This window comes from Colossoma macropomum, unplaced genomic scaffold (assembly GCF_904425465.1).
Source record: "Colossoma macropomum unplaced genomic scaffold, Colossoma_macropomum, whole genome shotgun sequence".
Classification (NCBI taxonomy): Eukaryota; Metazoa; Chordata; class Actinopteri; order Characiformes; family Serrasalmidae; genus Colossoma; species Colossoma macropomum.
The window spans coordinates 56056047-56068261 of record NW_023494792.1 but is presented as its reverse complement, the minus strand read 5'-3'; the positions used below and the strand labels follow the sequence as shown (position 1 = coordinate 56068261).

At 40.6% G+C, this 12215-nt stretch overlaps 1 protein-coding gene across 1 annotated transcript in view; it reads left to right on the top strand.

Moving 5' to 3' along the window:
- Positions 1 to 11613: 11613 nt before the first annotated feature.
- Positions 11614 to 12215, top strand: part of srgap1b (SLIT-ROBO Rho GTPase activating protein 1b) — a 74513-nt gene continuing 73911 nt past the window's right edge. The window contains exon 1 of the mRNA XM_036577628.1: positions 11614 to 12116. Within this exon, the coding sequence (XP_036433521.1) occupies positions 12050 to 12116 (67 nt within the window). The 5' untranslated portion in view covers positions 11614 to 12049. The remainder of the gene's footprint in view (positions 12117 to 12215) is intronic.

Sequence of the window (12215 nt, the reverse complement as noted above, 5' to 3'; positions counted from 1 at the left end):
CTTTCCTCTGTTCCATGTTATTCTTCTTAGTTAAGGTTAGCTCACTTCAGCACATTAGCTAAAGTTAGATTTATAGCTAGTCAGACTGTGCAGTTCTGTGCGGTAGAATGAGAATAAACGAGCTTAGTTCCATCTTAGTGCTGTAGAGTCAGAGTAAATGCCTGATTCAGACACTGCAGATCTTAGTTCTGCCAATAAAAATAAATTGTTTACTATAATGTCATTAGAATGACTGGATATAAGACCATGATGAGCTGCTTAAGTCTTCAGATTTCTCTCCTTCCCAAAATGAAAAACTCTTCAAATTGACACGAATCATGTAACATTTATCATTCAAAACTGAGAATTTCGATTAAGGCAAATGTTTGCATGTTGTAACCTGGTAGGCGATGAAGTTGGACGCAAATCAAGTGTTTATTAACATCAGATTTGACCAAGTAAAGCAGACCAAAGATATCCATAATGAATCTTTGAAGCTGTTCCCGAATCCCAGCACTCCGTCACTCTAGATTTGACAAAAGACACTTTAAATCCGATTTGAGTTGCCAGAGCGTCCAGACTGAGACGCATCTGTAATAATATGACTGGAGTCGGATTTCAAACCACCTCCATATGCGTTTTGGATCCACACCTGGATTTGTAACCTCCAACACAGGCATTTTATGGTTACTGTGAAAAGGGGTCAAAACGGCCATTGAGTGCAGGTTATTCATATTCCAGTGTCAGGAAAAAAAAACATATTTAGCAGAAAATAACACAGAAGTTTCAAATACTAAACATAATACTATAATTCAGTATTTAGCATGTCAATAATTTACCTTTATTACAGCTTACATTCTTTTCACGAGACTTACTTTCAGTTTTTCAAAGAAATCTGCAGGGATATTTTTCCACACCTCCAAAGTTCAGTCTTAGAAGTTGGTTGCATTTCCTGCAACAGTCAGAGAGCACCCTTTCTCATTTCATTTCCAGTCAAGACAGCCATTAAGTACAGGTTATTCATTTTTCACGGATATTTCTGAGGAGAATAGATATAAGATGAGAGAGAGAGATAGAGGGAGAGAGAGAGAGAGAGAGAGAGAGAGAGAGAGAGAGAGAGAACAAGGGATATCCTCAAGCGTATCCAAGTTTGTTATATTCAAAGAAACACCCCAGAACAGTCAAAATAATACTGTTCACACATCACTGTTCTCATCAGAAAACCTTTTACCTTTTATAGTTTCGTTTTGGTTTAGTTTAATTACACCAGCACTCAGCTATCAGTGTCTTTGTGTGTGAGAGAGACAGAACAGCTCCTAGCCAGAGTATATCTTATCTCACAGATCCAGTTATGTAAACAGGGCTATTTAGCCTAATGCCCCATGGAAAAGGTAATCATAGCTGTTAGTGAAAGATGTAAAGGCTAATGATGCACTGGGGTCTCCACTATCAGACTACCATCTTCTGGCTGCTAAATATACCCTAAATGCTTCTAAAAGCCTCTGTTGGGAGCGCTGAGGGGCTACAAGTGATACACACATCCAGCTATGTTGCCACAGTTTGTGTGTGTGTGTGTGTGTGAGAGAGAGAGAGAGAGAGAGAGGTAACAGAACACTGAGAAATAGCTCAAATACCCAAGTAACCATAATAAAAATGATCTGAGCCGCCCATGGAAACACAGTTAAAAATTAGCTGCATTAATTGCATTATAAGAAAGCAGCTCTTTCTGTTTGCAGGAAAAAGATTCTTTCTCTTACAGTAGATGTCTATGAAATGCGTAGTTACAATCCACAGTTTTCCAGTTATAATCCAAGACATGTCTCAGGAACTACAGCTGAAAAACATTATAGTTATTGTTAGTGTTGCACCAGTACCGATACTGTATTACTGGCACTTAATCGCAGTATCAGTATCAGTGATGGGGATACCGATACCTATGACTGCAATGCAACAGCACGTCATCAGTGTGGGACAACAAGCAGCAGTAAAAATGCTTTAACAGACGTTTTTGGTGTTAAGAGCATGCTAATAGATCCGCTTACCTGAATAGCTGAGCTGCTTCTTTCAGTAATCACTCATCTGCCGTTGTGTGGTCACTTACAGTCTGAGTTAATGTTAGTGAGAGAGCGGAAGGAATCGACAGACTCTCGGCGTAATGAGCCTTTAGCCTCGAAATAGCCCTTAGCATAGCAGTATGTCCATTAGCCCTGCCCACTAGCCTGCGACGCACCTCTGTTGGTCAGCTGTATCACTCAGCAGCGTGGTCTCGTGGCTCGTCGCTTCAACCAAGTCAGAAACAACTGTGAAAGTCGCAGATACTGACAGCGTGAATGACAGTGATATTTACTGAACTGACGTTCAGAGATGCAGCGTGAGTTAACAAAATGTATGTCTGAGACAAATGACTTGAGAAATTTGGATGTGAAACAACACTCAGCTCTGTTTTTGCGCCACAGGTTTATCTGTACACTGTTCAGTTCTGTTTTTGACTGTTTTGCACAATAAAGATATTTTACATTTACTTAAATTGTTAAACATGGTTCTTATCACTAATGATATTATTTACAAATGCTAAATATATATACAGTGAACAAACAAAAATAAGTTTTTTTTAAGCATCTAATAAATATAATCCAACAAGTAAATACCATCTAGCTAAGCTGGGTGTGTTTTATTTGTGACACACATCATGGATTTTTCCAAAATAAAATATTTTAAAAATGTAATTGTATAAATATCAGGACTCATAGGTGAGTTAGGTTAGATAGAGTTAGTATCGATATCGGTACTCAGTATCAGCCGATACTAAAGGATCAGGTATCGGTGCATCTACTAAAAGTAGTATCGGTGCATCTCTAGTTATTATGCAATTATATGTAGTGTTTAATTACTTCTTTCCATTTCATTTCTACTCTCTGGCTCGTCATCATACTATTTTAGGACTTTAACATTACAGAGACAGACTTTCATCTTCATAGTTTGGGGTCCTTTGGGATGGAATGCTGTTCTTCCAAAAGATATCCCTTCATTTGATGTTTGGATGATGGTGGTCGTGGAGGAGGGTGCTGTCTAACACATCAGTCTGAAATTTCCCATAAGTGTTCAAATGTGTTTGGATCTGGTGGCTGTGAAGGCCTCAGCATATGATTTACATATTTTTTATATTTATTAAACCATTCAGTGACCTCTCCTGCCCTGTGGATGGGAGGCATTGTCATCCTGAAGAGACCACTCCCATCAGGATAGAAACGTTTTTTCATAGAATATAGCTGTTCAGTCAGAATAACTTTGTATAGATTTGCAGCGACTCTTCCCTCTAAGGGAACAAGTAGACCCTAACCAAGTTTCAAGTTTCAAAGTTTTATTTGTCACATACATAGTCATAGTTGGTACAACTAGCAGTGAAATGCTTGGATAACTGCCCGGTCACATGAAGCAATAAGGTAATAAGAAACAGCAGTCAAATAGAAGAAAAATATTGTAGAAAATATATAACAAAATATCCATCTATGAAATATACGCTATAAACACAATGAAGATATGAAATGTGCAATGTACACATGGCATTGTTGGAAGTAAAGTGCAAGGTGCAAAATGTGCAAAGTGAAAGAGCAACATAATGCTGTGCAAATGAGCAGGAGGTAGAATAAATAAATTAAAAGTGGTCATTGTTTAGTGCAGAGTCCTGTGTGTGAGATGCCAACCTAAAGATATTCAGGCCTGGACTGTTCTCTTGGTGTACGCTGCACATGCACTCACCTACTTGTGGACAATATTGTGAAGGATGATCCATCTGACCGCATTTATGCCCAGCAGTGTGTATGGGTTTTTGCACCAATGAAGTGGCAGGATGTCTGCACAAGAGACCAAAGAAACCCACAAATGTGAGTATTTTCTCCATTAAAAATTACAGTCACCACTGTATTATCTTAGTTTAATGCCGTTTCAGTGTATTATGGTCCTTTTCTTCACAACAAGCATAAAAAATCACTAGTAGTATGCTACTGTCTTGGTAGCTGGCTAGCTAAATGTCCTGATCCACCTTAAATGGTCCAGCAGTACTGACGGATGAAGTGCCAGAATGCTCAATTTAAGGTGGAACAGGAAAATTCAAATAAGATGCTGGCAAATATTTGACTTCAGCTTCATATCCCTGAAGAAATTAGGGGTGGGTGATAATAAATAAGTATCGCACTCTCTCTCTTTTGAAGGCATATGATTCCCTAAATGTAACTAAAGCCCAGCAGTGAGGAGCTGAACTTTACCCTCCTCTGCCATCACTGCAGACTGGCAGGGTCGCCTACAGAGCAGCGCTAGAAGTGGTTAATGAAGTAATGTTCTTTCTTATTTGAAGGTTGTTCAATTTCTTAGGGGACAATTTCAACCACTACCCTGTAACTCAGTTCCAAGGGGCAAGGTGACACTAAGGCAAGAGCCTAAACCTTACTATTCAGTAACTACAGGGACTTCAATGCAAACCTGTTGAGCTATTCTTAGGTTATAGAAGTGTGTTATAAAGCATTAGGCCATTTAAGGGGTAAATTGCTGAAATTGTATCATGGCGTACACCTGGGGGGTCACCTGGCCTGGTTCTCGGGGGCTATAGGCCTGAATATTTTTTTAACCAACCCCAAACCTTATAAGATTAACATGTCATGCATTTCAGCCCAGCTCCACGGTTTCATTCAGGGGCACATTCACCCACCCACTCCTCCACAGATATAAACAATGATATTATGAGACAGAGAGAGAGAGAGAGAGAGAGTGACAGAAATAATATAAGAGAGAAAATGCATGAGTGCATGACATTTCTGTAAAAAAACATATCTACTGCATAAAAAACACTCATTAGAAAAAAACAAGCCCAATCTGAGTTTAATGTTGCTCGTAAAATATCAGCTAATGCCCCAAATACTGCTGTTTTTGTGGCCCCATAAGTAGATGAGTAGACCTCCAAAATGTTTATCGCACAAAATTACCCAGATAGAACGGTTTGTTTTATAATGATCCTATCTAGAGCAGTTTTATAATAACTATTCAGCATTTCATAGCACTTTATTATGTACGCCTCTTTGTTTCTACTCTCATTGTCCATTTTATCAGCTCCACTTACCACTTAGGAGCACTTTGTAGTTCTACGATTACAGACTGTAGTCCATCTGTTTCTCTGCATACTTTGTTCACCCCATTCTTCAATGGTCAGGACCTCACAGGACCACCACAGAGCAGGTATTATTTAGATGGTGGATCATTCTCAGCACTGCAATGACACTGACGTGGTGGTGGCATGTTAGTGTGTGTTGTGCAGGTACGAGTGGATCAGACAGTTTTTAAAGAAATATCCAGCCAACAGCGTCCTGTGACCACTGATGAAGGACTAGAGGATGACCAACACAAACTGTGCAGCAACAGATGAGCTACTGTCTCTGACTTTAGATCTACAAGGTGGACCAACCAGGTAGAAGTGTCTAATAGAGTGGACAGAGAGTGGACACAATGATCCAAATCACACAAGCAAGTCCACCCACGAATGGCTCAAAGTTAAGGTTTTGGAGTAGCCGAGTCAAAGTCCTGACTTGAATTCCAATGAGATGCTGTGGCAAGACCTTAAACGGGCAGTTCATGCTTGAAAATCTCAGATATAGCAGAATTAAAACAATTCTGCAAAGAAGACGGGGCCAAAATTCCTCTACAGTGATGTAAAAGACTCATCGCAAACGTTTGATTGCAGCTGCTACTGCCAAGGGTGGCACAAACAGTTATTAGGTTTAGGGGAGCAATTACTTTTTCACACAGGTGATATGAGCTTTGAATAAATCTTTATCCTCAATAATGGAATGATCATTTAAAAGCTATGTTTTGTTAATATTAAAATTAGATAGATGGTCTGAAACATTTATATGTGACAAATAAGCAAAAATAGAAGAAATCAGGTGAGGGACAGATACTTTTTCACAGCATTGTATGTTCATTCAAACAGCACCAACAGTCGAGCGTTATAATTACTAGAAGTTAAGCAGTGAATTTATTTATCAGCCAGGAGATGTAGATATACTAGAGATGAAGCACGAGCACTGGTGCAGAGAGTGGTCGCTTCACTGAATTGAAAAAGAGCTGTCAGATATCAGTTATTATACAGCTACGTTATTACAGTTTATACAGTTTATTACACCAAATTACAGTTTAAAACTCTTAAAGTATATTACGGTTTCATTTAGTTACAGTCAGTAAAAAGAAAGAAGCACTAACCTGCACTGGAATCATTTTCAACACTTCTTCACTGTACTATGATGGTTTGTTGACGTATGTCAGAACTGTTATTAACAGTCCTTTTTATTCTCAGCTATCATCATATTTATCTGAGTTGGGTTATTTTGCTGAAACATTCATAGCAACATCCAGAATATTAGAGACACAATGGAAAGAAACAAAATGCCAGTGTGATAGATACACTTTTCAATCTGATGAGTGCAGCCGTAGACGTGCTTTGTTAACACAGTTTTACATTTACATTGCTGTATGTAAGCTTTAGCCTCCTGGCGCTGGTCCCCTGCATGTCTCACACTAAATTTGCACCCTTGGGCGGAAGTTATGACAGATGCAGGAAGTTTACTTGCCCCATACACACGACTGTGTTCTGGAATTTGTCTGCTTAATATTTAGTAAGGCAGAGAATGTGAGCTTTATTTTCCACTGTAAATCAGCAGACCCAATCCCATTTCCTGTTTTCGAGTGTCACCTTGCCTCTTGGAGTTACAAGGGGTAGTGGTTGAAATCTTCCCTATGAAATGGGATCCTCAAATAAAAAAGAGCATTACTTCATTAACAGCTACTAGCGCTGCTCTGTAGGCGACCCTGCCTGTCTGCAGTGATAGCAGAGGAGGGTAAAGTTCAGCTCCTCACTGCTTGTTAACTTTAGGGCACCATATGCCGTTAAAGAGGGGGAATGCTACAATTATTTATTATCGCCTACCCCTAATTCTTCAGTAATATAAAGATGAAGTCAGCTATTTGCCAACTTCTTATTCGAACTGAATTTGTATGTAAGGTGGAAAGGGAAATTTAGGTAGCTAGTTAAAACATCGATTTTTTTTTATGCTTGTTATGAAGAAAAGGACCATAATTCATTGAAACAACATTAAACTAAGACAATACAACGGTTATCGTAATTTTTAACGGATAAAATTCTCACATTTGTGTGTTTCTGTGGTCGTATCTCTCCTGTTTTTCTTTTTTTTCACATAAATCTCTGTTTGGAGTGTGTCTCTGAAAATCCATGTAGCCCTGAAACTTCGCCGTACCCCTCTATCTCAACAAAAATCAGGACACCCTACCCCTAGACAAGAACCAGAAAAACAGAGGTAAATCTCTTAAAAATGATGGATCTTAGCACCAAATAGAGTTCTTCTATTGTGACGATGTCAAGCCTGTAACAATAGAAGAACCCTTTTTCATGCTATATAGAACCATTTTCAAAAACGTGCAATATTGAACCCTATAAAACACACTCTCCCATCAATCTGAAGAACTCTTTCATGATGCAAAGAATGCTTCAATTATGCAAATAAATATTTGAGTGTTCATGGTTCTATATAGAACCACTAAAGAACCTTTGAAGAACCATCTTTTTAAGTGTGTAGGGCTAAGTGGTAGGTGCAAGGGGTGAAATGGGATTGGGCCTTACTGCGCTCTGTCTGAAAAGGAAATCCTCCCTAATCCAGGAACAACATTACCTACTAACCTGAGGCTAATGTTACCCCCAAGTGTAGGTTAATTACTGCAGAAAGACTAGACAGACAGAAAACAGCCCAGGGAGAGTAACACGGTCAATAAGTGCCTGCACACTCACAGCTGTACACACATTCCCTCACTGTGTTTACTTTAGCTTCATCTTCCTACATAATCAGGATTTATTATCAACCCCCATTGAGACTAAACTCCAAACCCACCCCGTCTCCATATGAGCTCTGCGCTTATTGCTCAGACACATAAACATACATCCATAAACGTGCCTTTTTCTGTACCTGTGCGCCTAAATTACATCACCACTGCAGTTCTGACATGCAGAATGGATGCACATAGAGAGTACTCAGTCTCTGGCTCCCCCTGCTGTCCTTTCACTACTACACTGGTATGAGTCTGTGTATGTGTATTTGTGTCCAGATTTCATTGGTAAACTGTTTAGGCAAGTATGTTACACTTACATTTATTCAGCCATTTATCTTTTTATGTTTAGGCTTTGTCAGAGGTAGCTGAGGACATCAACTACTGGCCTTAAGAGAAAGATAAAGAAAGGCTGCGCCAAAACCGCAAAAATACTACACCATCAGAAAAAGTCCGTTCATTAGTATAGCGTGTGTAGGGTTTATTAATTAGCTGATTAGTTGAATCAGATGTGTTTGTACTAGGAAAACATGGTGCAGGCAGGGGGGACTCCAGGACCAGGGAACCACAGTCTTAGAACAAAAACCCCACATATTTCTTTGTAGTTGGTGTATTTCGCCAAGAGAGGACACTCAAGCTCTATCCTCCGTGTCGGGGTTTTTCCATATGTCTCAAAATCCAAGGTGGGTGATGAATATAATCACTATAACTTTTAATAAAATACAAACCAGTACTCTTACTGAATTTTTGTGATTGTCCGTTGTGTTTTTTCTTTTATTTTAAGGAAGATTTTACAAGCGTGAAGATCTGTACAACAGACACAAACGCACTAAAGTCTTTTACAACACTGTTTCCAGAAAAAATGTAGATAAAATGTAAATAAAAACAAAATGCAACGATGCGCAAATCATTTAAACTAATTAATATTTAATTAAGAATAGAACAAAGACAACGTATCAAATTGTTTTTTGAAAAATATTTGCCCATTTTGAATTTGATGCCCGCAACATGTTTCGATAACGATGACATTTCTCAGTTTCAACATTTGTTTTTTTGTCTTTGTATTATTTTCAATTAAATATAGGGTTTAAATGATTTGCATATCTTTGCATTCTATTTTTATCCCAACTTTTTTGGAAATGTGGTTGTACTGTTCTTCATACATGTTCTCAAAGAGCCTGTATCATTTTTCTTCTTGAGGTCCACTTGTAACATTTGTGTGATTTTATGCACCAAAAACAGTCATAATCCCTTTTTACATGACCATATTCCAATCTCTCATTAGCCCTTAAAATTAAACAGGTTGTTTCTGTTGCAGTGTCTTTAAAACTGATGTATATAAAATGACCTCAGTTCTGATTGTGCCTTGTTCAAAAAGCAGTCCACAGTTGCAGTGTCAATTAACACTCCTTATAATTTCAGTGTGAGTGAGTAGAGCTAAACTGCTGTAGGCTGAATAGGTGGATATGTATAAATAAGTTGGTTTTGTGTGACATCACAAAAACAATTGATGCACTCCAGTCGGGATGGAAATGGGCAAGTTTTACTGGGGGGGGCCTAGGTTTTTGTTTGCTTGTTTATTTGTTCATTGTTTTGCCAAAACCTAGCTAAAACGCCTGTTTCTGGCACATTTGTCCATCCATGTGTCGATTTTTTATAAACAACCAACAAAATGGCCATAACATTAAAACCACCCCCCTTTTTCTACACTCACTGTCCATTTTATCAGCTCCACTTATCATATAGGAGCACTTTTTAGTTCTACAATTACAGACTGTAGTCCATCTGTTTCTCTGCATACTGTATTAGCCCCCTTTCCCCCTGTTCCTCCATGGTCCCCACAGGACCACCATAGAGCAGGTATTATTTGGGAGGTGGATCATTCTCGGCACTGCAGTGACAATGGCATGGTGGTGGTGTGCTAGTAGAGGTTTTAAATACCGTGTCCACTCACTGTCCACTCTATTAGACACTCTTACCCTGTTGGTCTACCTTGTAGATGTAAAGTCAGAGACGATAGCTCATCTGCTGCTGCACAGTTTGTGTTGGTCATCCTCTAGTCCTTCATCAGTCGTCACAGGACGCTGTTGGCTGTGATATTTTTAGTTGGTGGACTATTCTCAGTCCAGCCGAGGCACTAAGGTGTTTAAAAACTCCAGCAGCACTGCTGAGTCTGATCCACTCGTACCAGCGCAACACACACTAACACGCCACCACCACGTTAGTGTCACTGCTGAGAATGATACATTTATAAGCATCACATGATCACTTGCCACTTTTGCAGCCCAAAAGCACCAGCTTGGTTGTCGAAGCTGTGGCATATCAAACGCCACGCAGGAAATACTTGGCAACCTTGGCAAAGAATGGTAAAATTGAAAAGCACTTTCTGAATACACAAGTGACTGTTCATCCTCAGTAAGGACAGATACAACCTTTTCTAGTGATATATTTATTTCAATTCTCAGAATTGGACTGGAAAAGGTAAATGGAGTGCACTCATTGAATTCAAAATGGTCTGTTTTTTGCAGCTTGAAGGGAAAGTCCACTGATTTTTCAAAATTTCTGCATAATTTTCTGGTTGAGATGTAAACCAAGCCATTCAGAGTTTTGAAATGATTGATGTGAAATGATTCATTTTTGGACAAACTCACTGATTACTACTTCCTTACAGTCGTGGTTGAGAGGAACCAGGAGTTCTGATGCCAATAATGTAATACATCCTTTATATGTATTGTCCAAAACGGATGGACCTACACATGTATGTATGCTTTCACTGAGAGACGCACTTCCTGCTGAATACTCAACAAGAAGAATACATACACAACTCTTAACTCGAGGGAGAGGTCACCATTAACCATACACTTCACCTGGACGGTGACCCCTCCTCACACAGCAAACACCAACTGACCCACTTACAACAATATAAACAACATGAATAGTCCTTTTTCAGAAGGGCACACACATACCATAAGCCTTTCAGTGGCCACGCCTCCCTAGTCTCTCAGAGCCAGCGCCAGCCAGTAGCAGTTTGCTACAATATATGATCTTGATAATAGTAAAATTAAGGTCAATCTGAACAAATAAGTTTTCTTTGGGGACTGTTTTGTCTTAGAGCATCCTTCATGTATCCTTCCACTTTCTGTGGGGGAGCTTTTAGAGGCATCAAACTCCTCAAACGTCTGGTTCCCATCACCACCACTGTGAACAATTCTGACTTGGCATGTTTCTCTAGAAAAGCACATTTCATACCAACACACTCTGAATGACTTTGTTGACATGTCAGTCATTTGCTTATGCAGAAATTTAGAAAAATCGGTCGAGGTCCCCTTTAATTTCCATATATAAGGATTGTATAGAACGGAGAGTGAACGTCTTGAAACCTTAACCTTAACCACTACATCAAACTCTTCCATTTAAAAACAACAAGCAAAGAAACGTTCAGTTTTCCGCAATATGGGCCCTTTAATTTAATGCGTAGAGCTCCTTTTCACCGCTCGGGGCTCCACACGCCCCTCCATTTCGGCTGCCTCGCCTCTGTTGTGACTGAACGCAGCTAATGACACCAATTAACCAATCAAGGCGTAATTGGGAGCAGCGTGCCAATCGCCGGTCTCCTCAAGCAGCGGGAGCACGTGACACCGTCATTGGATTGGGTGGCTGTCAATTCTGCCCAGTTACCACAAGCCACGCCCCCCGACACACGCCCATCTCCATTGACCGCGGCGAGGCTGTGTGGTGTGGTGTGGTGTGTGTGGTGTGAGGGAACCGGGCTGGGAGGCGTGAACGCTGCGCACACGGCGAGGGAGCGCGTGCAGCACGTCTTCCCTTCGTGAGCAAACTAAGCTAACGGTGTTTTTCCTCTGTTTTTTTCCCTCGTCTTCGTGTGCTGGGAACTCCGTTCGCCTCCGGACCCTCCAGACGGATACAAACGACGGTGACGAGCTCCCGGCTGCCGCTGTTCTGCTTTATTTTACTTTAAAACGTGAGCTTTAGCGCTGAAACAGCTCTGCCTTTGCGGGTTTAATGCCATTTACCAGCGCTTGGGACTCCAGTTCTCCGTTGTCGCCGCTGGAGGCGAGCCTGAGGGGGGCCATGCCGGCTCGGTCCCAGTAGGGAGGGAGACAGACAGGTCGGTCGGGAGCAGCTCGAGGGTTCAGACAGTCAGAGAAGGAGGAGCAGAGGCAGCATGGCGAACACGGCCAAGTTCAAAAAGGAAAAGGAGATCCTCACGGAGTACGAGAGCCAAGTGAAAGGTGAGGGAGCGCCTCTGGATTAGCCCAACGCACGCACGCACGCACGCGCGCGCGCACGCACACCTGGCTGCTAGCTACCTGGTGAGCCAAGCGCGAGAG